This window comes from Gasterosteus aculeatus, chromosome 16 (genome assembly GCF_964276395.1).
Source record: "Gasterosteus aculeatus chromosome 16, fGasAcu3.hap1.1, whole genome shotgun sequence".
NCBI classification, from domain to species: domain Eukaryota; kingdom Metazoa; phylum Chordata; class Actinopteri; order Perciformes; family Gasterosteidae; genus Gasterosteus; species Gasterosteus aculeatus.
In genome coordinates this window covers 13,575,776-13,603,771 of record NC_135704.1, presented here as the reverse complement: position 1 = coordinate 13,603,771, position 27,996 = coordinate 13,575,776, and the positions used below count along the sequence as shown (strand labels likewise).

General features: G+C 45.5%; 3 protein-coding genes across 4 annotated transcripts in view; 2 read left to right on the top strand and 1 right to left on the bottom strand.

Moving 5' to 3' along the window:
- Positions 1-12,316, top strand: part of LOC120833561 (E3 ubiquitin-protein ligase SH3RF3) — a 64,288-nt gene extending 51,972 nt beyond the window's left edge. For both annotated transcript variants that reach the window (XM_040200750.2, XM_040200749.2), the window contains 4 exons: positions 2,533-2,801; positions 5,288-5,601; positions 9,904-10,250; positions 10,690-12,316. In XM_040200750.2, coding sequence (XP_040056684.2) covers positions 2,533-2,801; positions 5,288-5,601; positions 9,904-10,250; positions 10,690-10,858 — 1,099 coding nt within the window. In that variant the 3' untranslated portion in view covers positions 10,859-12,316. The remainder of the gene's footprint in view (positions 1-2,532; positions 2,802-5,287; positions 5,602-9,903; positions 10,251-10,689) is intronic.
- A 3,304-nt stretch (positions 12,317-15,620) lies between these two features.
- On the bottom strand, positions 15,621-22,066 carry septin10 (septin 10). The gene is made up of 10 exons (XM_040200753.2): positions 21,855-22,066; positions 20,900-21,014; positions 20,214-20,409; positions 19,906-20,092; positions 18,474-18,635; positions 18,265-18,361; positions 17,772-17,940; positions 17,549-17,681; positions 17,238-17,416; positions 15,621-17,027 (listed from the first exon to the last, which is right to left on the bottom strand). Exons 1-10 carry the CDS (start codon positions 21,882-21,884, stop codon positions 17,012-17,014), a joined length of 1,284 nt encoding a protein of 427 aa, XP_040056687.1. The 5' UTR covers positions 21,885-22,066; the 3' UTR covers positions 15,621-17,011.
- A 606-nt stretch (positions 22,067-22,672) lies between these two features.
- sowahca (sosondowah ankyrin repeat domain family Ca) lies at positions 22,673-27,822 on the top strand. Its single transcript, XM_040200752.2, has 4 exons — positions 22,673-23,275; positions 23,758-24,146; positions 24,963-25,352; positions 25,857-27,822. The coding sequence occupies exons 1-4, from the start codon at positions 22,951-22,953 to the stop codon at positions 26,313-26,315; spliced, it is 1,563 nt and encodes a 520-aa protein (XP_040056686.2). The 5' UTR covers positions 22,673-22,950; the 3' UTR covers positions 26,316-27,822.
- The last annotated feature ends 174 nt before the right edge of the window (positions 27,823-27,996 follow it).

The window sequence follows — 27,996 nt, the reverse complement described above, 5'->3', positions numbered from 1 at the left end:
AAGCAGGTCACCTTGGCAGCGTGCAGCTCCAGCACAGTTTCTCACGTCCTCTGAGCTACGCTGAGCTAACGTAGCGGGAAAAGAGGGGGCTGTCGAGGTGTTTCTCGGCCACAAAAAACACCCCCACCTGCTGCTATTGTATTGATTGAGTCAGGTGGGCGGGTTGACGGGTACGAAGTGGTGGTCGGGGAGCTTCCTCTCTCTCTGCATTGCATGTCATTTTTCATATGCAGCTGTAATTTCAAAGCTTTGTTCCACTCCTCAGTCATTTGTGTCTTTTGGTGTTGTCGTGTGATCACAGCAGCGCAGCACAATCAGTCTAAGGCCTCTCATTTTGTCACACAAAGGAAGTGGTTGTGCACTCTGTGTAATCGGCGTTTTAATTTTCTGTGGTAATTCCCCAGCTCCAGCTGAAGGCCGAATACAGATCTGACTGAGCAGTGTAATTTACTTGTTATTGCTTGTAATGGCACTCGTGTTTCTGCGTACTCACGCTGCCTCTTGTCACAAACTCAAGCCCAAAACGTGGTGTTTTGGGACTTGAGTTTGTGTAGGCAAAAAGAATACTGTGTCCTGCCTGCTTTGGCCTCTGCTGCGCACTGGGCACTGTCAGGATTTAGCTTTCATCAAAACGACCAAAGGCATTTGGTCACACCAGCAACAGCATCGTCTGGGTATTACTTACCTGCAGGGGACTGCAAACCTCTTGAAACTCCTTTTCGGCAGGAAGAAAAAACAAGTTTTTAGAGTATTAATTAGAATCAAAAAATGTGGATGACCCATCTGTCCCTTTTTGAAAATTAATTTTTGGTTTTTAAAATCTAACTTAACTGATTTGCAATTAGAAAAATAGTAGCCATAGCGAACCTGAGGTGTTTTGGCTGTACGTTGGGCTACGACATACTCGGAGAAGATCACTATTCTCATCATCATGAGGATCCTCATCATCATTGTTACTTTTGGCTTCCAAAACACTCACAGAGCAGTTAAAACCAAATGATTGTGCTGAAATCCCATTTGCCACTTATAATACATTTGTATTATCTGTTTCTCTAAACTGTATTCTGCTCCATGATGCGGCCAAAGAAAAGGGAGAAAATGAAAGAAAAAGATAATTAGAATAATAGAAATGGTTATGAAAAGAAATATATGGTACTCTAGGATAGACAGGAAGGATGAGCAGAGGCAAAGCGCAACAGAACTAATGGGGCAGAGAAAGAAAAAGTTGGAGAAAGATGGAAAGAAATTGAAATACAAGATTGTCAGAGAAAGCAAAAGACTGAGGCGTAGAAACAGAAAATCATACAAAGAGATGAAACAGCAGCAAAAACAGCAGGTGTCCCTCTTCACTTGATATGAATGGCTGCTTCATATTCTGCCGTTATGCAATCTGAGATAAAGAGAGAGAGAGAGAGAGAGACTGGACAGGCCAGTAATCAGATGAGAGGCAATTTGTTATTTTTACGCAAGCCTCCTCTCTCTCTGCTTCTCCGTCCCTCCCTCTCTCCCCCTCCTTTACCTCTCCCCTCCTCCCTCCTTTGTCTGCAGTGCAGCTCAGAAATGTTTCAATATGATAATGAGAGGCTGCCAAAGATGCGCACACAGCCACGCGCACACGCATACATTGTCGAGCGACACCAACACAAGCTGCCAAACCGCCTTTGTGCAACGCCATTTACATACTTGTTGTGGAATTTGTCATGATGATTGATACAAACACACGTGATTTTATTTTTGTGTTGTAGTTGTCACATTTGGGATTTATGACACGTTCTAGTGGCAAACGTGCAAATTTATGCGAACGTTACGAATGTTTGTCGTCTTGTAAAATAGTCTTAAAAGTTACTGATAGCAACTAAAACTAAAAAGCAGGTGGTAAAAGGATGAACACAGCAGCCGCAACTCCAAATCGGGGTCAAAGGCCGCGACTCACGGGTTGAAAAACCACACTAGCGGCTGGCAGTCCGTGTGATGTACATAGAAAACCTCAAATGAAAGAATTTGTGGATGACTTTTGTGTTTTAACACAGGCGTGCAGTACGCACACGCACACACACACACAAAGCCATGACTCTGTATGTGCGTGACGTGAAGTCACTGGGCGGCCATAACGGTGTCAATACCGCCGAGTCGATAATGTTCAGCTCACTGTTCTGCCATTCAGCCGTCTGCAGCCTGCAGCTCCATATATGTTACAGTAGGACATTAATGCATTAGTCAGATAACAGCAATGAAATGACTGAGGTTTGAAAGTCCTGTTTGCTCCCTTTGCTCTGCCGTTATGAACGAAACGCCCGCCATCGACATGCTTTGGTTATGCTGCGTGAGAATGCTCTTAGGCACAGCTTTGATTTGACGCTACACCTGCTAACATCAGCGTGGTAACACCACAAGCAGGTGTGATCGAGTGCTGGAAGGTGTTCTAAACCACAGGTAGCAATTTTAGTCAGCAGTTGAATGGGGGTTTTTTTTGGTTCGATTGCCTCAAATAATAAAAGCATGACCTCTCGACCTCTCGCCCCCCCCCCGTAGGGCTCCGTTTGGAGTTGGCTCTTCTCGGGGATCGTCTTTGTCCAGTTCAGTGGGTGGAGGAGGAGGAGGAAGTGGGTGCAGTAAAGCCTCAGACCCTTCGTCCCCAGGGTCCCCGGGGCCCTCTTCGTCCCGTCCCTCCACCCCACTGGGGAGCTCTGTGAACGGCACAGGCCCCGCCTCCTCGCCGCAAACTGCCGCCGCGCAGCTGAAGAAATGCCTGCACTTCAGTCAGCACACGGTTAATCAGACGCGCACCTCAATGCAGCTGGGTAAGCAGAAATGCACGCACACACACACACACACACACACACACGCGCAATTTAATCATTAAGCATCGGTTTCATTAAACATTCAGAAGCATCTGTTTGTTTCGTTTGTTGCTTGTTTTAAAGGTCTATCGATTGATCACGCGTTCACTGATTAACAAAACGGCTCGGGCCCAGCAGATTATAGAAAAAGAAACAATGTATAACGTTCTTCCTAAAGTGGCACCCGAGATTGAATGGCTCACAACTTAGTGACTCACAATTTGAACTCCAAACAAACATCCTGCTGTTCTGCAACAGAAGCAGCAGCATTAAAGCCAGTCGTGTTGCATCCCTCCAGAGGAATGTTAAGCCAGAAAAGAAAGTATTTACTTACATAGAGATCCGTCTCCGTGTCTGATGTTTTTCATGCCATTCTCTGCATTATCGCGCCTGTGATGATGAGACTCCTCGCCAGCCCTCAGGCTTGAAGGTGCAGAGTGCAGATCGTGCATCTTGCAGCTTTTAATCCCCAGAGTCTCTCATTACGCGATAATATAATATTGATCGGTGAATTTCCAAATGAATGAGGGATGAGAACCAGTTAGTGGCATTGAAATACAGCACGTGGCAAAAAATGTGTCAACATTTGAACATTCAGATGATACAATCTTTTAAAAACGTTGAGCATCTTATTCCCAAACCAATAGGTGTTAATATATGTTTGTTCTCCATTGATATGTATTACAATTCATGAACTATTGCAAGGCTTAAAAGACAGACATTCACATCAACATTAAATATTTTGTTTGCAATTTCCTCTGACCTTGTGACTCATTTATATTTCAGGCTCTTTTGCCTGTAGAAGATAGAGAGACAGTACAGAGGTGATAGGAAGTGACGAAAGAGAGATGAGGGGTGACCTGCAACCAGAACCGGGGGCATTGCAATTACTCTGCGTCAGCGTCTTAAAACCCCCCGAAGGCCCCGAGAACGGCTCTCACCTGCATGTCTTTTGACTGTTGGGGAAAGGAAAGCCCACAGAGAAGCCCAGAGGCGGGTGTGAGCCCGCTGCGGGGTGACAGTCGGAACCGCCTTTCCATCTGCTGAGAACTGTTTTCGTGATAAGAACACGTATGTGATGGCTGTTCTTCGGAAGCAAACATCCTCACACTTTCTTTCCCTGCTCTGCAGAAGCCCTGAGTTGTCAGCGAACATTAGCGGCCGTGGTAGAATAGAAAAGAAAACACGCTGCAACTCACAAGTTACCTACATAACAAAGAGCTCTGATCACTCAGTTTGTGCCTGCTACTGACACAGGCGCGCGCACACACGTGCGTCTGCTCAAGGTCTTGATCATATCAACCTCGTTCTCCACTCAGAGTCTATTCATCTCTACAGAATCCCTTTTTTCCCCTTTCTCTTTGCCTGCTTTCTTTCTCCCTTTTGAGAAAATAATGATGACCATTTTCTTTTGGAAGGCTGAAGAGAAAACACTGTGGGAACACTACCTAGAATAACACACTCACGCACTCGCACACGGAGTTGTGTGCACTCCCACGCACATACGTACAAATGAACACACAGGCTACCAGAAACAGCTGAATGACATCACTGTGCTTTTTGTTTTATGGAGGCGTAATGACAGAGCTTCATGCCTCTCCCCACCTCTTTCCTTTTCTCCCTCTGTTTTTCTCTCCCTCTTTCACTCTCACGTACACAAAAACAGACAGACGCACACACACACGCACATCTGGTCTACATTACAAAATAAAGTATGTGCATAGTTGTGTCGTTTAGCGGTTTTGTCACATGACCAGTGCGCCTCTCTATGGATTTCTGCCTGAGCACTGCAGTGTAGAAGAGCAGGTGGCTGGCTACCCTGTGTGTGTGTGTGTGTGTGTGTGTGTGTGTGTGTGTGTGTGTGTGTGTGTGTGTGTGTGTGTGTGTGTGTGTGTGTGTGTGTGTGTGTGTGTGTGTGTGTGTGTGTGTGTGTGTCTATGTTAATGTGAGTGCATGTACATGCATTTTATGTTGGGTGTGTATTTTTGTGTACTTTAATCCTCGTGAGCACCAAATGACCTCACACAAATTGCAGGCTGAGAAAAGTGTTCTAAAACTCAGGACATTTCAGCCTGTTTATGATGCCAGTGGTTTGTTAAGAGTTGGGACCTAGAGTGGAGCTTTGCTATGTATTCACAACATGTAACATATTTACATTTTAGCAAGGAGGTTTAAATGTTGAACCTCATCCTCTCAGATAAGTGAAGACGGTTAGAATTGACACATGTGGCTAACATGTGGTTAGCTTAATTATCGCCGTGATAACATTGACTCAAAATTATACTATAAAGGTTTTCCAGTGGTTGAATCTTGCTAGAACCGGGACGCTAGATCCAAATACCAAAGACATCGATTATTTTGATGTCCTCAGATGGTGAGATGTTCCGTCTGAGGACCAGTGATGACACCACTCGTTATTCCCTCGTGTGTTTCATGTTCTGCTTTAGTCCACAGTCCTCCTGCTGGAAGCCCCGAGCGGCCCTCGGTGGCCCTCTCCCCCCTGCGCCCTCAGAGCTCCTCCCCCTCGCGCTGCCCCGGCCAATCGGGTCGCCCTCTCTCCATGGTGTCTCCGGGACCCAGCCTGGGGCCCTCACCCCTCTCCTCTCCCGCCTCGAGGCCCCTCCTCCCCCTCTCGTCCCCGCTCTCGTGCCTCACGCCTCCCAACGTGTCGCCGGCGCTCCTCAACGGGGACCCAGGCGGCCCCCTGCAGCCGCCATCGCCAGGCCCCTCCCAGTGCATCCTCGCACCCAAACCAGAGAAGGTGAGCCTCATCCTCGGGAACCATTTCAAACGCACACTTTAGCTCAGAGTTAATGACTGTTGGGGGGGGGGGGGGGGGGGTGAAAATGTGCATGCAAAAAATTGCCTGGGTGTCCCATGGCAACCAGCGTGCTTTACTGGCTATTCTAAACCACACTTATTTGTAGATATATGAGCATGATGTTCTCATAGATATTTTAATAATATTTTTCACTTTTAACTCCGAGAAGTATTGATTTAATACCACAACTGAGAAGTTAGAACAATGGAACAATCAACATTGTTACTTAAAACATAACATAAGTGATCGATCGATCATCTCAACTCCTGCCGGCGAATTTTCTATCAGTCAACAAATTGGTTATTCAAGTCAAAGTTTCAGCTCTAAATCCGCCCGTCACTATCAATGGCAATATCCAGTCAGACCAAATTTAGTTTTCCAAGCAGGGAATTTAATATAACAAAACAAAAATTGAGGCCGCGAAGGCCAACACCTCAGTTAAAGAAACACAATCGCTCTTGTTTCAGACCCCTCACTCAGCACAGATAATAAGTGTGAAAGGAAAAAGGAATATGGTGCCTCCACCTCCTTTGACTCAAGATGTTTCAGTCATCCTGTAAATAAAACTCACCGTACTTGTTGTAATCAACACAATTGACCTCGACCGCCTCCTCAGATTAAAAATAAGGTGTTTTGTCATCTCCACTTCACGCGGCTTTGTTGTGAAATCTCCGGCCTGTGCGTGGCGCGTGTGCACGATGAGCCGGTAGTCCTCTCCCGCCTCGGCGGGTGCCACTCGCCCAGGGGCGTCTCGCACACGCGCCGAATGCCGTCCCAGCGTTGTGGGGTGTTGAAGCGGCGCTGCGCTGACGGTGAAGGATGGCACGCGGGTAGCTCGCGTTTGTCTCGGCTCCATTTGTTTCGCTGTTTGGCTCCGGCGTCTGGGACAGCTAATCCATGGCGGGCTGACAAACAGCTCATTGACTATGGAACAGCAGGCAGCGGCCTTGTTTACAGCATCACACTCAAAAGATGGCTCGCGACCGGATCCAGGTTCATCGCTCATCTGCTGAATATATATCTCACGCTCCAAGCTGCGGCGGTCATACTGAGAGCAGAACGATGTTGTGGTCTCGAAATTCATTTTAGTTTTGTTTAGGAATGCTCGGGAAGTGAAAAGAAAACCTGCCTCACTGAGAGGAGGTGAGCCGCTGCTCTACTCAAAGAAAATGACATTTCAAGATGCCGAGCGTTGGCAAAATAAATCAACTGTTTTCAGGAGCATCTCTGTATAAAAAGCAGCTGTCTTCGTGGCTCTGAGCTTGGCAGGGGTTTGACGTCAGGGAGGCGATGGCGGCCTTTTTTCACAGAGGAAACGATGAAGCAGCTATGGTAACGGCGTTTGGCAGACGCAGTCGGGGTAATCTCAGTTCCACGCGCTGTCACACGGTCAAGAGTGCAGGCAGGCGGCAACTACAATGCGTCCAGAAGAGCCGCTAGAATTAAAGCTGGTCTAGAAAAATACCGTTTGACCGTTGGCGGCTTGGAGTTTAGATAACAACAACGAGGAGAACGATGGAGTTACTATGGTCCCATTTGTTTCTTTCACATCGTTCACGTCAAAGAATTTCAAGATTGGTGAACGTGGGGGAGTAAATGGGAGAGTAATTAGCTTCAGGGGGAGGACAGAAACTGCAGTTCAGTGCATCATCTCTCTAAAACTCTGAATAAATAACTGCTCTGAAAGGATAAGGTCAAAACCAGCCTTCATCAATGACCTCGGCACTGGATTCCTCCGAGGTGTGATTGCTTTTAAATGTTTGAATGTGTAAAAAAGTAATAATACTGATAATAATACTTATGAACCTGTGCGTAAAACTTACAAAGCAGAATTAGGAAAACACTCCGGGTTCAGTTCATTTTTCGGTATCCTACCTCCAACCGAGCTGGATTGGATTTAAATTGTGTGGCAGATTAAATTGTGAGTGCGTGCTGCCATCTGGTGGCTCAGCAGCAGTTTGACCAATCGCACACACACAGAAGGCAGATTAAGCCTTTAAGCCTCCAGGTGAAAGAGGAGAGAGGGCAATTATTCATTTTTTGTCCTCTGAGTTCAGTCCCACCTTCTTGCTTATATCTGATCTTTCTCTCCTCTCCGCTTTGTTCCTGCCGCTCCACCTTCTCTCCTTCCTCCTTTCCTATCCTTCTTTCTGTTCCCTCCTCCACTCCTTCCCTGTTTGAGTCTCTCCCTCTCCATTCCTAACCCCTTCAGCCTCAAACATGAGCATTTGCTACTTTTTCTTTTACACTGTTGGGAATGTAACATTTTGATTTTTTCAGACTCCAAGTCAGGCAAAGCAAAATATTTGTCGACTTGAGCTTTTGGGGAATTTTTTCATGACCTAAGTCATGGCATGTGAACCCCAATGTTTCTTAAATATTTTAGGTACCAAAAAAACAACCTTTGTAACGTTTTGCAACCTAAAGGAGAAGAAGAGACTCATTGACCAATAACGACTTACAATCTTACCGACGTAACGCCGCGTATTCTCTCTGCATGCCAGACGTCTTCTTTCACAGTCGTGCTAGTTGGCAGCCTGTAATTTACAGTAGTTATTTTGGCTCCCTCGTCTTTTTGTGAAGACCAGCCCTCCTGTGCCTCGGATTGGCTAATAATCGTTGCCCTCTTTGGAGAATTTCGTTAAGTTTATTGCCAATGAAGAAGATTGGTGGAAGGATGGTTGGGTTGATGAATCTTGTTAAGTGCCCTCACATTTAATTATAATGTCCTGCATACGAGAAGAATGTTTTTTTAGTCTTTTGAAAGTACAATTTATGTATGTTGTCACTGTGGGTGGAATGAAGTGACAGATGCGTGACACATAATTAAACTTAACAGTAGCTTTAATGTCGATATGACTCAATGGACAAAGCAAACAAAAAATGTCACTTTGTATCAAAATGTTTCTATGTCTTGACGTTAATATAAGAAATATAATAACGTTCAGTTTTTCATTTTGTTTCATAGCTTTCATGTTTGCAACGGCGTGCCGTTGCCCTGACAACTATCCATCACATCATCGCAAAGACAGCGCATGATGGGAAAAAAATATATCTAGAAATAAGATGCTTGATATATGTATAAGAGAAACAGATTGCTGAGAGGGAGACGGGACTGATATGGATGCTCCATGCATCTTCAAAAGAAAAATGTAATTATGCTCAGGCATGCTTTGTATTGATCCCAGTCGTCATGACTGAGACAGTAAAATCGGGCCAGCGGGCGGCAGCAACAGCTGCTTTGCATCACATCGTGTCCTATTGAATGGCCAGTGTTGTACAGCCATGAATGAAGCATGGATGGGAAAAAAAGAGACTTTGCTTTGACAGGTACCATTAAGAATCTCTATAATCGATACGGATTATCATTAAAATCAGAGCAGTAACTACTCCCACAATTATTGTTTTCTTATCCCTGAGCTGTGAGTGAAGGTCAGAATGCATCAGAGTAGAATCTTTTATTTTGATGTGGTAGTTGACTTTGACATTGCCATGTGAAGAGCAATTTTTTTTATTTATTCTGAAACATCAAAACTCCGTACTCTCAGTCCTGCCACACTGGTTTTAAAGCAATAATTCAGTATTCAAGAACATCTCAAATGTAAAATAATGTATTCTGAGATTGCCAATCAACCAGCTCTGCTGCACAGAAGCAATGGGTAGAGGAATAAACTGTAGATCCGGCACGTATGTTCCTCTGAGGTCGTCACGCTGAGCTAATTATCTCCTTAACATACAGACCTTAAAGTGGCATCGATCATCTAACCCCCCTGAACAGAAAGCAAATATGTTGAATGATTCCTTCAAAGCGAGGCTAAATTGATCATTTGTAAAGAGGAGTGACATCATCGTCTCCAAGATAAAGAGACACCAAAGCAGCAGCGTTCCTAAGACTCCGTCACAGCTCCCTTTGCTTCACTGCCGGGTGGAGCAAATGCGTTTTCATTATCAGCGGTATTCCTTGTGTCAGATCGAGTCAACGGAAGAGAACTTTTCTCTATTTGTTTCATTGGTGTGTTTTTCTATTCACGTGTCGGGAGGACGTTTGTCCTCTGTGGGGAGTTTTTTATACATATAAAGAAAAGAGAAAGCAAATATTCCGTAGCGGTGTTGTTTACACCAACATTGTTTTCATCACAATCTTGTCACTTTTCATGATAAGCTTCACAAAAGCTATATTCCTGTACGTGTCACGGCATGTGTGTTTGTTTGCTCCTCTTCCTTTGCTCTATCGGTCATCAGAAGGAGAGGAAAGCCGGTGGGTTATTAAAGCTCTTGTCGGGGCACGCGGCCAAGAAGAAACCTCGCTCCCCTCCTTCCTCCCCGCCCACCAACGACGCCGACGCCGCCCACCATCCTCGCCACCATCACCACCACCACGGCCGCTCGGGTTCCTGTCCGTTGGCGTCGCACGGGCGAGCCGGCTCCTGCCCGATCGAGGGCGAGATGGCGGGGGCGATCGGGCTGGAGCCCCTGCACAGGAAGTCTGGCTCTCTGGACACCAACTTCCCCCTGTCGCCCCCGGCAACGCGCGCCAGCAACGGTCTGATGGTCCTCCGGCCTGAACCCAAACCCCTGTCCAGAGAGAGGTGGGCACGCCTGTTAATAATAATAACAAAAATGAAATAAGTTGAAAAAAACTTGACTTGGGAGTCAATAAGTAATGATCTTTTTTTTTCCTGCATCTTCTGGGATTTGATTTCTGCTCACGATATGTGAGCTGAGGGAGGATTTAAGTTATCGCACCAAGCATGCACACTGCTCCTCGTGCACGTGTGTGTGTGTGTGTGAGAGAGAGAGATCCATCAATGGCAGAACCCATTAAAAATATCGACATGTTCCACTGGAATCCCTGTGGTCAATATTTCCATTTACCCATAATTCCCTCTGCTGCTCTCCCCAGGAACACACTAAGAGCCTCAGACCTGCACTGCTTAAATGCTGACAGCGCGGGATGTTTGTCCATGCCGTTGTGTGTGCACGTGTCACAGCTGTGCGTGTGTGTGTGTGTGTGTGTGTGTGTGGCAGGTACCGCGTGGTGGTGCCCTACCCCCCCCAGAGCGAGGCGGAGATCGAGCTGCGGGAAGGGGACGTGGTGTTTGTCCACAAGAAGAGGGAGGACGGCTGGTTCAAAGGCACCCTGCAGAGGACCGGGCAGACCGGCCTGTTTCCCAGCAGCTTCGTCGAGAGCTTCTGAACTGGAAAAAGTGGACGAAAGAACAAAGAACTGTTCCTGTTTCTGAGTCGCACACACAGACACACACACACACACACACACACACACACACAAGCTGCACATCCGCACAAGGGACGGACAGACATTGGTTAAACAAGTCACACTTTCAGATTAAAGACGCACATCGCAAACCGGAAGTCTTTTATCAGATGTAAATCTGTTGCCACAAAACCATGATGAATAGTAATTGTCTTCAGAAACCCACGTCTGTCCAACCAATTCAAACACACACACACACACACACACACACACACATAATGGAAAGCTAGCCCCGAGCTTCCACCAGCTACACAGGAAGCGAGGCGGCCCGGCTTTGTTATCCGAGGAGCTCCAGCAGACTCCTTGGACATGGTTGACTACTGAAGGCACACGAGACTCCCGAGAGCACAGAGAGACAAACCCTGCCGCCCTGTCCTCCTCCTCGGCGTCGTCCACCAGCAAACCCCAGCACAAGAAGCATCCGCTCTGCTTTTCACTGAGACCTCACAACTTGAATTTGGGCGCCGTCTTTGTTCGAAACGAGCCGACTTGTGTGAACCACGAGTCCACGTCTAGTTTCTGACAACAAGCACATTTGTTTGTTACCAACTCCATATATGTTAATAACAATGCATGTAGCATTATGTTTTTTGTTATTTTCATATATATATATAGATATATGTGTGTACGTATGTGTTGAAATGGATTTTGTCCCAAACGGAGTCAAGCTGTGATGATCTGTCACAAAACAAATGCTGAAATATTGGTGAATCATTCTTCTATTTATACCATTTACATACATTTATAGAGCTTAATTTGACCTTTACAGACCCCCACGTTTGGGTTAAACCAAATGAAGAATGAAGTAACAAACAAGTTTTGATTTTTGGTTGATAGAATTTGTCTTTTTATGTGGAATTAGAGAGACAAAGAATGCACTTGGTGATATTTAATAAAATACCGTCATGATTTACTTGACGGTGTTTCCAGTGCAAGTTCATAAACAAAGAACAAAAGCAACTAATCAGAAAATCAGAAACACAGTTTGGTTTTACTGTTGAGTTTTTTGAAGCAATATTTTAAAACCAAATGTGTGTGGATTCGATGCTCATAGGAGAACGGACAGTGGAGGAGGAAACACCTGAAGTCAGAAAGCAGGGACACAAGATTCTCATCACACAACGGCCGACCTTTGACGACCTTTCCTCCGACCTTGTCGATCTCTGCCGAGTATTTTTGTACGGCCTCAGTGAGTGTACAGTCAGTCTGCTTCGTGAATTTCTTGGTGTGGATCACGGCTTGTCTAGTTTACAGCCAGCAACAACCATCTACCTTGTTTCCCTGTTTCTGGAGATGAAGCACAGCAACTGTGACTTGCTAACTTTCTTGGTGAACACCATATATTTTACAAAAAAGGCAATAAATACACAATCTTAGATAGAATATACTACTTTTTGTTTTTCTTGAATTTCATCAACGAAAAGCTTCGTCGGAGTGAATAAGGCGTTAAGTCATTTCCTTTTTACGACAAGCACAACACAGAAATTGTATTACAGAGACAAAATTTGAAAAATGTACAAAAAAATCTGTTTTCTCTGACCACATCTATGGATAATGTTACATGATAGATATTTTTATTCTTATTTTTTTCTATGGAATTCCTTTCTGTGTAATACTTCTTACTGAGAAAAAGCAGTAGCAAACTTTTCTTTTTATTGTAAAAAAAGCATTACCTTGACCTTGAAGGGGAGGTGGCCTGTCAATGAGATTTGTGTTTTTTTTCATCCCAATGTTTAGATTACAGGGAAAAGAACTCAACCGCGGTCTCTCATACTGTGAAGTAAAGTGAACAAAAACCTGGAAGTGAACTGAACGAAGTGATCGCAGCGTTGGCAGTGCAACGTGAGCAACTGATGAAACCAAAAACACAATTAGATTCTCCTTAGTCACATATTTAAAAACACATGCAGTTACGAACTAGGGCTATTCTGACAAATACCACTCCATCAGTCACGTACCTATTTCACACAAGTGTGATATCCCACAGGGATTTTTAATTAAGTGGTTTAAGTTAAATTAAATACAGAATATAGTTTATTTGCTTTGAAAACTGTCAAAAACTACGATGATGTAAGTTATTGGAAGCTTCAATCCAAAAAAAGCGGCCTTCAAAACCTGTCAGTCGAATCCCAGTGCCTACAAACGCACACTGAGTATTTACATCAGGCGGGCCAACGCGCCGCTTGTCTCCTCCTCACGCTCCGTCTCCTCTTGTGGGGAACGATGAGCCGGCTGCTTGTCCTCTTTTTTTGCAGCTCCGCTTCGTTCGGCTACATGACAAAAAAAAAAAGTTTAAAAAACAGAAAACACAAATCCCAGAACTCGCACAGGTTTCCCCTCGTCTGTTTGTACCCGGCTGAAAAGAGGACAAACCCAGGCACAGGTCCTCGTCCGTCTTGATTTGGAGGAGGAGAGTTTACAACAGTTGAAGCATCAGGAATTAAAAAAAAAACACAGCGGTCACTATTCGAATAGAATATATTGAACCGCTGGTTTCGCAAATGTCGTCTGTGTTTTATTTACGTGATGTACACTTTTTTTTTGTTTTTTTGCTTCAGGCTTCCTGGTTGTAAATACCTCTTGACTTTTGTGAACAAGCCATCGGCAGCAGCGGTAATTCCCATTTGGACAGGAACTCAACAGAAAACACTTGCAATATTTTCATTGGACTTGATAGAAAACGAATGTCCGCTGTCTTTTTTTCGTCCTTCGAGGAGGCCTGAGCCCTCACCCTGCCATCTTGAATTAGATGTCGGCCATATTTGTTCCTATGGATACCTGTGTGTGTGTGTGTGTGTGTGTGTGTGTGTGTGTGTGTGTGTGTGTGTGTGTGTGTGTGTGTGTGTGTGTGTACGGTGGGGGCCTGTGTATGTAGCGCTTTACATAAAAAGGAACTTTATGAGGTTTGGTGCAGCGTGGACTCTCACGCCTCATCAGAACTGAGTCGGGCTCAAAACAACGGTACATCGAGGGAAACAGAAAAAAAAGTATATATATTATTCTATATTGTGCAGAATATTTATAGGCCTTTTGTGCCATTGAAGTCATGCTCTGCGCTGGCAAAGCAGCGCGCTCTACCATGTGATCATTATACGTCGTCTTGTACCGATGACCCGTGGTTGATTTGATTGTTTTTTCATGTCAAGTGCATTTTTCGCAATAAATGCCTTTGTTTTAAAACAGATTTTCACTGTCTCATATATAGATTTTTTTTCTGCCTATGCGCCACAGCTTCATAACGGAGACACCAGACCGAGAGGTAGTAATATACACTCATGTACTCTGATGCATAACAAAACACATTGCCTGTACAACCCCATCACGATGTTGCACTCACCCTTTGGAGGATTCATCCTCCAGAATCATATCTCGCTGTAATTGTGATGTGCGCTCACTGTGTGCTCATTATGACCTCATGAAGCCTCGTGAGCAACACGGCCACAGCTGTCTGACGGAGTGGATTACCGTCATTGTCATCATATGCTGGTAAAGAGACGTTTGGAGAAAAGGCCGGACCCCACCAACCCCCCCTTCTCTCCCTCTGTCTCTCTTGTGTTCTCAAGCCAGCACTGGCATGGACAAGGTGTGTAATTGGTAATTTCAGAGCTTTGCCGCCGCCGCCACCCCCCCCCACTCTAAATAACAACCTCATCTCTCCAGCAGCCTGTCTTCAATGATCACCCACATTTGCATTTAGAGTGACTGGCAGAAGGTGACGGGGGGATGTGGGGGAGGGGGGGGGGGGAGAGAGTGCGTGCACGAGGAGCCGGACAACTTGACACTGACGCACAAACTCAGGCTACTGTGTTTAAGGGCGAGCATTTTTCTGATTAATGCTCGACAGGGATAGTCCCCCCCCCCCCCACACCTCTGCCGGAAAACCGAGAGAAAACCACGTCTCCTCCCCAGAGTAGCTGACATAGTCTGTTCACACGCCAGGTGCTGCTGCACGGCCCTTCAGGGAATCCAGCAGCATTCATCAGGATCCGTCTATCTACGAGTCACACGAAGGGCAAAAGAGCTGGAGGGTGGAACACTGCGGGGAACAAGACCTCTAATTTAGCCTAGCGGGGGGGTTGGGGGGGGCGCAGGAGAAATGTAGAGCTACCCCGCCGTCTCCCAGATGTGAGGATTCAAGTCGGAGGGTCTGTGGATCCAACGGCGATTTAGAAATGCCTCACAGTAATCACCTTTTGGTGCATTGCCGGAAACGAGGTCCAGATGTCCAGAGCAGGCGACACAAACAAAGACTGCTGTTCTCAAGCAGGGAAATATATCTCTGGTCAAATTACTACTGGTTTGAAACCTTAGTTAGTACACGTACAGTTTACACTACCTTGATGGAAAAACAAAAATGTCTTCATCACAGATAATTCCAACACATCCTGAAGTTTGCAACGCCAGAGCGGCTTTTCCTTGTCTTTTATCTTTGGCAAACAGCAGGGGACCGAGCAGATGTGTCTTTTACCTCACACTGGATGAAATGAAGTGGAAGTTTGGATGCTTTGTACTCCACTGTGTTTGTTCGACTCCAAAAAAGTACGATCTGAATGCAGAACTAGTGATTTTACCACACTGACCGTTAGTTAATACAAGTCATACTCATCTGTATTGGAAAATATGTGCGGCGTGGAATAAAATAAATAAAAAGGGAAAAGAAGCTGACATATAAGAAAACAGACTGTTTATCAGGATAAAAATACAAAGATTTATTTAAAAAGGAGAAATAACACTGTTAATTCCTTAAATACAAGTGTAGTACAGATGTAACTTTGACAAGCTTTACTCCATGAAGCATCGCTGCGTGTCCCTGGATGAACTAGTTAGGTGGCTAGTTCGATTCCAGATCACCAGGCGCCAACACATGGGGCACTGGTGTAAAGTATAAAGTGGCAGTAAATGATGACTTCTTAATCATGCATTATTGCTGCGGTCTACTCTGTACGGTTTAATGCTTCGAGGTGGGAAGAACTGTGTCAACACGATTCCAGACACACGTGAATAGAGAAATCATGTAAAAGAAATAAACACAAACGGCATCTCCTCTCTGTTCCCGCACACTCGACAAACGTTGACTTCCCACGAGTCATCTCTTCTCACGCAGGCTGCATAGCCAACTAGGAACAGCTTGCGTCAGTAGGAAAAAAGAAACAATGTATATAAATATATGCTGCTACCTTACACCTAATCCCAAACCAAGCAGCTCCAACATGCTGGAAAAGTGGACAAGAGACGTCCCTTTGGAACATTTAGGCTGCTCTTTGTGACGCTGATATGCTCGTAGTGTAAAGCGATGAGAAAATCAGACATAATACAGAAAAAGGACCATGATTACCACGACTCTTAATGGTGAATGCAGCAAGTCGACCTCTAGGAAGGATCAGTTCAGCCCTTTGCAGACATGAGATGCGTTGCATTGCTGGATGTAGCTACACATCTGTTAAATATCAAAGGGCTCTGTGGAGTAATTACTCTGGAACGTCTCCATTTAAGCATGACAGGACTATTGCACGGAGAGCATCGGTTCTCACACTATTTCTCCTCACCGCGGGAAACTGCCACGTTGAAGAAAAGATTAAAGCAATTGTTTATCTGGTTTTATTAATGAGCCACTTGCCTCTGACGACAAATAGACCAAAATGTAAATCCCCTATTGGAGTGCATGGGCCTTTATGATAAATTACAAGCGTATCAAAGATGTTTTTTTTTCTCATTAGTAAAAGGCAGCATTACAACACATTGAGTGGCCGGCAGATTTCCCTTTCAATATAATGTTGCAGCATCTAGAGAGGTTCAACACGGTGTCCAATAGCCCAGAATTTTAAAAATAAAATAGGAAATACAGGTTTTGTATAAAAATGGAAGGACTAATATAAAATATTACACAAAAGATATAAAAGCCACAAAGAAGATCGCCCACACACAAAAACTTTGGCACAAACTCACACTGCTGGTTTGTGTGGGTGTTTTTCTGGTTAGTGTTTGAGACTGGCCACAAAGGAATGGGAAGGAAGCGGCCCGCAAGGCCGCTGGTTCTACTGGTCATACTGGAGCGTCCTGCAGATCCGAGCGTCTTCACATGAAGCCAGAACTGGAAGAGACAAAAAGTGGACACTAAGAGAGTTGAAAAATACATTACGCAGCAAATTTCACATGACTTCATATGTCACACTGTAACATACATAACTTGTCCGTGAGAAAGTGGCCAATTCTCTACTTTATACAGTCACTAATCAGTGGAAAAGGTTCCGCAGTGTAAGTCTATGGATCTTGAAGCCGTCCACGAAACATCTGCCCTTACTTCTTGCGGTCTTTGTCCTTCTTGCCGTTGGCGGTGAGGCTCTGCGCCTGCAGCAGCTGGGCGGCAGCTCTTCTCTTGCCGAAGGAGCTCTGGTCGTCGTCCAGGAGTCTCTTCTTTTCCTCCAGAGCCGATTTCTCATCTGCATGGAGGCGCTTCAGCTGCTCAAAACGACTCTGCAGCTGAAACACAGAGAAGTGAAGGCAGCTGAATCACAGAGGTGCCACACCGGTTTATTTGTTGCTATTCTAAAACACACGCAACATAAGCAGCTGCTAATGAACACAAAGAAATACACATTATTATCTCCATACCTCTCGCTCAGCCTCCTTCAGCTCAGACTCCTTCTCCTTCACCCTCTGCACAAACATCTGCCTCATCTCGTCCTCCCTCTTCTGCAGCTCCACCAGGAACTCCTGTCGCTTGGCCTCATAAGTCTGCTGCAAGCTGAACACACACACACACACACACACACACCAACAGGTCAGCTGTGCGTTATGTTGATCCCTGTGTGGTTGCAGGTGTTCGGGAGCTCACCTGACGGGTTTGCACTCGGGACCCGTGTCTTTGAATCCCATTTCCTCCAGCTTGCAGCGCCTGTACAGCTCGTAGTGGCGTGTGTGCGTCTGCTCCCTCAGGTCCTCCATGTTTACACAGATCAGCATCTCCCTCAGCTTCACAAAGTCGCAGTGACTCTCGTTCTCCACTGGCACACATCAATAACAAGCACATAGACGGGTTAGGCAACCGGCGGACACCAAATATTGTTCGTGGTAGTTATACGTTCTCTCTGAAAACAGCCTTTGAAAGAGCTTAAAAGGCCATGATAAGACACTGAAACTCCTCGGTGACACAATGACGCCTCTTAACAGCAGGAATGTGCCAATATCAAACCTTTTCACTTCTACATGGGACAAGCGTGTGATCTCGTGTTCTGGAAATATCATTACAGATGTCCATTTAATTAATGTGATCAAACACCAAGCACAGCTGTGTAGAAAGCACACAAACAAGCGAGGGTCCGCCTTACCTTGAACCACACCCCAGGGGTACTGACGAGCCTTCACCATCTTGTTGCCCACAGACACTTCCTCTGTGCTGCCCACCACAGCGAACGGCAAATGGCCCTACGAAAAAAAAAGCAGTGAACATTTTAAATCATCCTTTACACGTAAACTGCAGGCAAACATGAAAAGCGTCCCGGGGAAGCAGCCGCAGCGCGAGGTCGCGTTTCCTCACGTTCATGGTGGTGTTGACCTTGGCCACGGTCTCGTCGTCCAGGGGGAACTGGTAGATCTGGACCCCGTTGCTGACCAGCTCGCTCATGATCTTGATCTTAAACTTGTGCAGCTCGCTCTTGCTGATGGTGTCAGCTTTGGCGATGACCGGGATAATGTTCACCTGGGGCAAGACGGGGAAACAGGTTTGTGTAAAAAAAATATGACAGGTTCTTCACCGTCATCACACACACACACACACACACACACACACACTATTGATCTGCAGGCGTCAGAGAGAAACTTGATCTTTAATACGAGCTGCATATACGGGACTATCTGGTTTAATGGTGGTTCCAGAGTAGCTACGCGTAAGACAAGGAGACCACGGTTTCCTCATTTTCAGTTTAAAAAACAACTTCAGTTTATAACAGGTTAAGGGTGATCTTAGTTTGCGGCATCCTTCATGAAAACCTCCATCAAGAAGACAAGTCAAGGCTGATCTACTGCGCCTGTGGCCGTGGTGTAGGTTGATTTAAAACGTCCACTAAAACAAGCTCATCTTACTGTTCAACAATAGCATGAATAAAAAAAAAGTATACATGTACACACAATCAAATGGCATCTATCAATCTGAACAAACATGTTCTTTTACTGCTCTGAGATCAGCATTATAAAAAAGCAGCTTCACTGGTGTTATCTCTGGCTCGGCAGCTCACTCCGCTGTCCAAGTCCTTCCACATTCCGCTCCTCTCCGTCCCTCCCCTCAGTGGTCTCCCCCGTACCGAAGAAAGCCTTGGAATGAGTTGTTGTCCATAGACAAGCGCCTTGGCCTGACTGCGCGCACACACAAGCGGAGGAAACCCAACAACGCTCGGAGAGCTTTTCCAACAGCTGTCCGAGTGACTGACGGTCTTTCTGTCCGTGCTGCAGATTCAACAAACGCCCCTTTCTCCGTGCGTCTGCACAGTGACACAAAAGGACGGCTCCAGTGTGCATGCGTGAGGTGATTACAACATTCCCTGGCTTTTTTTCTCCTCCATTCACACGCATTCCAGGGTTACCGGGCGCTCACATCGCAGTGGAATCACACAAGAGTCACTACACACAGCACACAGAGAGCATGGGAAAGTTTCTGACTGCTTTCAGGAGGGACGGGAGGCGTTTGTAGGGTAGCGATCCGCTCCCAACAGCTAACTTTAGAGGGACGCCCAGATAAGACCACAGCACGCTCAGAAAGTACACTCGAGCACCACAGTTTGTGTCAACAATCAAACAATCCAGATTTCACAGTTACCTTCTAAGAATATTGATTTCAATACATAAAAGCCATGTCCGAGAAACGCCACCACATTTCAGCTCAATGCACCAACACAATAGCGGGTCTGGGATATCGACCAATCCGCATTGAAAAAAAAAAAAAAAAACACACACACATGCCTTCCTTCTCCTACCTTGCTGTCTAGTTTCTTCATTGTGACCAGGTCCAGGGATTTGAGTGAATGACCCGAGGGGGAGATGAAGTACAGGCAGGCGTGGACCCGCGAGTCGTGGTAGTTGTGGAGAGAGCGTTTGATTTTTAGCTCTTCCTGTAGATAACTCTCAAACTGCCTGTCGATGTAGTCCACCACTGGCTGGTAGCTACAGGAGAGACACACGTAGGGACGATTGCAAGTGTGGGTCTTATGGGTTATTACATTTCTTACAGTAGTGCATCACATGCGCTCTCTTTTACGGTCAGTCACGCTCCTCCTCCCCCCACCTCTCTTGTTTGTTCATTTGGTCTCCGAAGCCCACCGTGTTGACCACGGTGAGGCGCAGCCGGACGTTGCTCTCCTGCAGGTCATAGGTTTGGGCGCGCAGTTTCACTTGAGGCTCAAAGTGGGACGACTCAAAGTTCTCAAAGTTGGTATTGAACAGCGTGTCCATCAGAGTCGACTTGCCGATTCCGGTTTCACCTGCGGCCAAAAAAGGAGGAGACGTCATCTTAGAGATGAAACTTTATGGTTGAGAGTGAGCATCAGCGGCACAAAAGAGGATGCCTTAAATTAAGCATTCCTAAAATGTTTCATTTGGAGGCATTGACTCAAAACCAGGCTCAAAGTCCACACTCAAGCTGCATGGGAGCAGAGGTGGAATCAGTGTTTCACTCAAGTTGTTAAGGATCAGGAAATATTACACAACCAAATATTTACCAGCTAATGGATAGATACAAACCAGCAGGATCTCTTCACATCATGAAGCTTATTTGTCCAAACTAAGAGTAATACTTATTTGGAGGAGTATCGAGCACTGCCATAATAATCAAAGTAGGCTTTAGGGAGCACCAAAAGTGAATTTAGGTGACAGTGTGAAACAATGTGCATATGTCTGAAGGATTTATTCCAGCTGTGGCATCCTGCATGTATCGGTGTGTGTACGAGTGAGTGAGTGTATGTGACAACACACCGATGCAGAGAATATTGAAGCAGAAGCCCTGGCAGATGGACTTGTTGACAAGCTGGTCTGGGAGGCTGTCAAAGCCCACATGTCCTGCCAGGGACAGGGGACGGACTCTGTTATCCTGAGGAAGAAGAAGAAAGAACAGACAGACAGATCATTCTCCAGATGCGAAAGTCAATTTCTCTTCAATTACGAGATATGATGGAAATATAGGAATTACTTTTACAGTTTCCAAAGTCACAACTAGATGACTTGGCACATTTTAATTGTGTTACATGGATGTGTAGTAATGAAGAATGAAGAAACAGTAAGATTAAAATAAACGTTTGAATACACATATCGGACGGTGCAGGGACCGTCTATTGGCAACTAATATAAAAATACATAAAAACATGTTCCGCATCTCAACAACTGGCACACGAGAAATATATATTATTACATCGAAAATTGAATATATAATATCATAACTTTCCATTTATTTCAATGCGCGAGATACAGAAAAATGGCACTTTTAACAGTGAATGTTTAATCGATCGTCGTGGGTCTGTGCCCTCCTGTCGTCCTCCAATTTGCACATCTCAGTAAAACGCGACCTGTCGATAATACTTTGGGTTTAAGCATCGGAATGTTCACGCATGCAATATCAAAACTATTTTCATAAGCTTGTAGCTGTTGAATGCTTAACTTGACGTTAGCCAGATAGCGCCCTGCGCAGTGTACTTTGGTCCAAAAACGGAATACCCTTTAGGAAGGTTGAATATTTACGTTGAAAAGCACCATTTGATGCCCCCATGAACGGCAGATGTGATTTGTGTAAGTCACTTTAAGCTGCCGTGATTTCAGTAACTTGGACAGAAAGTAGGTTTCGGGCTAGCGGTAGCTAACTTAGTGATAGCCACGGACACTCCCTACTCAACTGTTCAGAACAACGTCAACCGGAAAATAGGAAATAAATACTGACCGGCTGTCGCGCAACATCAGATGAAGCCATAGTTATGGGCAGAAGTTAAAAACACAGAAATAATTTCCGAAATAGTACAACAAAAGTAAGTAAAGACAACTTCTATTTTTAGAAAGCTTCGTTGGGACCGCCTTACGTCGTCTACCGTGGACAACTGGGCAGGCTAGACCACTCACAGAATACGATAGGGAGGAGATTATATTTATAACTACATTTAAAACCAAACTTCACTAAATGTGGTCTAAATATGATAGAAGGTTTATTGAATAACGCAATTACATTATTGTCAAATAAATGCCAACTGTGAAACATCTGTAATCCAAACTATATCATCGTGTTGAGGTAATACAACCACCCCTTTCTTGTTTATTGGTACAGCCCAATTTAATTTTCCCAGTCTGTTCCATGGCACATTACGGGCTGTCAGAAAATTATAAAGCCAATTTAGCAAAAACATCTTCTATATCATGATGTTAATGACTGGTGTCATAAATTAGTTTTTAACTGGCAATTCCTAAGGCACTACGATAAGTCTGCCTCTTTTCTTTAATCGTGCTTAATTTCATTGTCATCCATTGGGGGTTTATAGTCAAATGGAACCTAATGTTTGTTGTTTTTGTTGTTGTACTTTGGTCCGTGTGTACATTCCAAAAGCGTTAAAAATAAGACTACCAACACTAAGGCATCCAGTACAGGTTTGGATTCTTCCCCCCCCCCCCCCCCCCACATCTCTCTGATTCAATCACAGGCGCGTCAACATTGAAAACCAACCCACATTCTACACAAAAAAACGCCTGCTTTTCCTTCGCTCGTAAATTGAATCCTGCGTTTACGAGGATCACGCGAACGCAGCACGATATTTGCCTTTGGTGGGCCCGTTCGGATGGTTGCTTCAATTACCGACGTGCGACCCCTATCTGCGAGAGCTCGCCACTCCCGACGGAGGAGAGTTAAAAGAAGAGGAAGATGCTGTCATCCGTCGTCGCCGATTCCAAAATGAATGACAGCAGCGTGAACATGCAGTCATTTTGAAACGCGCTGGTTAAACTTTGTCCGGCTTTGCCTCCGCGCTCCGGTGCGGCCGCTCGGCGTGACGATGGCGGCTCCGTGCACGGAACAAGCCGTGCAGGAGTTCCTGATGGAGCGGGGAGGGAGGGTCCAACAGATGGAGCTGATTGATCATTTCCTATCGGTTTCGGGGAAAGCGGACCGCACGAACGCAGCGGCGGACCGCGAGGCGCTGAAGGGCGTCGTGGACAACGTGGGCTTCGTGGAGGAGGAAAACGGCGTGGAATTTGTTTGCTTGATCGCAGAAGGCGGCGCGCAGTCGGTGATGTCTGCAGACACGGACGGCCACGGCCACACGGAGTGCAATGGCAATATGCAGGAGACACTGGACAACAACAACGGAGACCGAACAGGTGACTCACACGCACATTGTGTTGTTTAAAAATACTGACTTGATGTGGTATATTGTCCCGTGTTACGTCTTTGAACCGGCATGTGCCATAATGCAAAAATGATGACACAATGTGCATATATTTTATATTTAAATCGTATCTTTGAGTGCATCGTCCTGCTTTGGCTCTCTCATTAGCCACCCCGTTACAAAGTATAATTGTTTTTTGAAGGACATACTACCACTGCTATTTCATTGACTTAGACTGGAGTTTCTCCAAATCAAATTGGGACATTTTGGATTTCCAGCTCTTTCTCTCTCTCGCTTTCCAAAAATCTCCCAAACTCCAGAAACACTAGGGACAACAACACCAAAAGTCTCCCCGCGTGCATAGAATATCAATGGAAAGGTTCTATTGGAGTCAATTCAGGGGAAGATTGCGCCATAGAGGACTTCATACAGTGTCAGACCTGAAGGGACCATGACTCCGTTTTTGTTCCACAGGAGCAACCAGCTCGTCGGCTGCCAGCCTGGACAATGACAAAGAGTCAAACGGCAACGGGCAACCTGCAGCCGCTTCCCCTGGTGTCAAGACCCACACGGATGCACCTACACCTGGCGGAGGTGGGGAGGTGAAGCTGCGGGAGAGGAGAAGGCGGGAGTCAGCCCCTGTGATTGGGATGGCGGATCCGGACCAGGCCCACCCTGCGGGGTCCCACGGCCAGCAGGCGCGAGGGGCGCGCAGGGTGTCCAAAGGTTCCCAGCGGGCCGTGCTGACCAGCTGCCTTTCTGAAGACGGCACTTGGGAAGGGCTGGACTTTGTCGGAGATATCAACACGCCCAAGGGAAGCCGCAGGAACTTCATACAGCTGATGATGAGTAGTTCCCCTCAGGTAGCACACCGTTTTTTTTTCCTCCGGCCTTGTTGTTAGAACTTCAAACCTGGCACCTTTGTTCTAACATTCAGCCACAGCTGAAGGCAGCAGTGTCACATTGGGTGGTTTGTGCTGAAATATGTGGCGGTTTATGAAATCAACAAGCTTCCCCGTGTGACTCTCGTGACGACAAATTGCGCAGCTTGATGGGAAACGCCACTTGGGATTTAACTAGAAATGTAATATTCATGAAGTGTGACTCCACTGCAGTAGTTTTCTGCCATGTAACCAAGAGACCCGGTGATGTAATCTTGCCTTAACACTGAGGGAGTTTGACCTACAACCTACATTTAGGTCTTAAAGATTCAAAGATTTTTTATTGTCATTTACACACTGTTTATTGAAATTCTTGTACTTGCCTTTCCGGAAAGCCGACCAATTTTAAAATATTTATATTTATGTACAAATGAGGTAAGAATAAGGCAGAAATGAGGCGACGAGGAAAACTGCAAAACTGAGCAGGTTGTAAAAGAAAAAAACTTAAGTTAAATGAAATGTGTGCAATATAAATTAACAGTAAGTGAATCCTAACAAGCTAAAGTGCAGACCAGTTGTGAATTAGGTTATAGAGTCCTCTCAGATGTTGATGGCTCTAATGGCAGTGGGGAAAAAAGAGTTTTTCAGTCTGGTGGTCCTGCATTTGACACTTCTGTAGCTCCTGCCTGAGGGTAGAAGCGTGAACAGTCCACAGATATTAATAAAATGCTCCTGGTTGTTTTTGACAATGGCTGTAAGTATGCACCTCATCCATCCTAATCTTCTTCCCTTTTACAGGTCCGGAGGTCTCTGATCAACCGGGGTTCGCGCATACGGGACTCGGTGAAGAGCGACGGAGACTCTGCTTCGATCTTCTCCTCGGCCACCGACGAGGACTGCGCGTCGGTGACCTTGGACCCGCTGGAGCACGAGTGGATGCTGTGCGCCTCGGACGGACTGTGGGAAAGCCTGCAGCCGCTGCTCGCCGTGGAGCCCGGCCTCGTGGCCAAGAGGGACTTTGTCACCGGCTTCACCTGCCTCCACTGGGCGGCCAAGCAGGGCAAAGCCCAGCTGCTCGGCCAGCTGCTGGCCTTCTGCAAGGAGAGCGCTGTGCCCGTGAATGTGAACGTTCGATCCGGTGCTGGGTACACGCCGCTGCACCTGGCCGCCATGCACGGACACACGCAGGTGGGTCGCCGAGTCAACTTCAATACATTCTCTTTCTCACAAGATTAGTTGAGAAAATGCGCATTGCAATTGCTTGTAATTTAATCCAAAACAGAGTCCATTGAAAGAATGTTTCTAAAAGTTCTAATGCAACGAGAGACAACTTTGTCCAATGATAACCGAGCTCGGATCACAGGAACATTTTATTTTAATCCTTGCTCATGTTATGACATGGAATTATTTTTTCTTAATTGGACAGAACTCCTTGATCAACAGAGGGGAATAAATGGCCTTTGGCCAGATAACAAAAAGGCGCCCTAATCATGAAACAAAATGAATATGCACAACGTGATTGACATCCACAAAACGGTACCGAAAACATCGGCAACACCATTAATGCTGCAGTATTACACGTTGTGGATGGATACTGTCCAAACCAAATAAGGATAAAACTAACGCACACACAAGCGTAATTGATCTCACCTTTGTGTCCGCTGTGTGTATTTGACGGACTGTGATTGACAGGCGGTGCGCGTGTTGCTGTCAGACTGGGAGGCCGACCCCGATGCTCGAGACTACAGCGGCAGGCGAGCCGTCCAGTACCTGCCGCCGGCGCTGGCCGCCGACCTGCGGGAGCTGGGAGCTGTCACCTCGCCGGGGGCCGAGTCGGACAACGAAAACGCCAACAGAAGCGGTGGCGGCGCAGGGCGAGGGTGGCGGTTTCTCCAGGCCAACTTGAACCCACTGCGGCTGCTGAACCTACCGGCCGGGGCGGTGGAGGAAGGAGCCGTGACCGCGAGGACCAAGGGGGGGATGCAGAGGAAGTCTTCCCTGAGCCGACTGAACGCCCGGCTGCACCGAGGGCGCCACCGAGCCCAGATCATCCACAGCGCCTCCTTCAGGGACACGGGGGAGATGGGGAGAGGAGAGGAGCTCCCCAGCAGCCCTCTCCGAACCCGACCACTATCCAACCTGTTTGGATAGAGTTGGACCGCCAAGAACCGGTTCCATGACCAGATTACCCAGACACATCTGGACTGACAGTTTGATGACTAATTTCTTTTCAAGGTTATCGTTGTATGAGCACAAATCTATATTTCTTCTTTTGAAAATCAAACTTATTTTGGCTCCATTGGCGGTCGAGCCTTATATTGGTCACTGAGGGCAGGTCACATGTTATGTAGCATTTTATTTAACAGAGTAAATCCTAAACTACTGCTCTTTGAAGGGGCTTTTGAAGGTTTATTTTTAATTTTTTCCTATAATATTTTTGTATGCTCTCTGCTGGTAGCAATTAATACACTTTTTTTTTTTTAATTTAATGCTGGACACTAAAATACATCCAAAAGCAAAATAACGGGACCATATCCGGTTGTCACATTTGATTTTTCTCACAGCGGTAAGGGATTTGAAAATAGCACTAGGGTTTGATGCCACACGGTGATTTGGAATCGTGTTTTTGTTTGCAGAGTGAAGTAATATATTCCTAGAACTAATTTTTATATTTTTAACCTCTAACCTTTGATTTGGTGGTGGTGTTTTTTTCAAATGCATTTCTGTAACGTGAATTCTACTGACCAGATTTCAGTATTCAAACTGTAGTCGAAGTCTTGTATGTTCAAACAACCATGTGCGGTTGTCATGTTTGCACAAGTCACTTTGAGAAGAAATTGATTATGGGAGGGCAAACTGTTTAAACTAAAACCATTCCAGCTGTTATTGATCCCATGTCTTGCTGATAAGGAGTGAACAAATTGTTACAGTACATTATATAACTAAGGGTGTATGTATAAGTACAATGTGATTTCCTCCCTAAATCTTTCTTAGTTGACACCAAAATCATGGCTTTAGTTGTGTCCTTAGACACTCATCAGTTACTCAGTGGGGCTGTTTACAGGGTGGGAGAACTGGTGTGGGTTTTTGTATTGATTATAATTGACCTAAAGTCTTCTGCGTCGGTGCATTGTATACCTTTCTACAATAAATATGCAAACGGTTCATATTCATATTTTAATATTTTATCAGCTGCCTGTGTTGCTCTAACCTTGCATGTTGATTAATTATGTGCATCCTCTGGATAATTAAGAGGTCAGACCCGAATATGCTGTATGTTTAGCTGATGAACACATTGACTTTTTGACTGTTTTCTCGTGAACCGTGTTTATACCTAAATATCGGATCATTGACAAATCCAAGATTTCATGAATGTTCCCTCTGTATTTTGTGTCCTTTGTGCTCAGATCATTGGGCTTAATTTACCTTTATGGTTGACTTTGTTGGTGTATAAATGTACTGCAGAAACCTACTTTCATTTCACTTTTTCAGATGCATGAATAGGGGAAATGTAAATTCTATCCACCATTGATTTTTTTATGTCTAAAAATCATTGTTTCTGTCTTCTTTGTGAAGTAATGTGAGTACACTGTTGCTGAGCCAATATCATCTTTGTCTTCATAAATATAAAATAAAGCGGAAAGGGTTTTGGATAAAAGTTAAGTCAGTGATTTGTAACAGTTTGCAACGGTTGTTCCAAGCGAATAAAAAGGAAGAATATGTAGGAACGCAGAATCATTAATACATATCAAACATGATGTCCAGAGTTGTAATAATGTATTCAATCATGAATGATCGAGTCGGGTTGAAGTAGAACGGACCACAGCTCCAA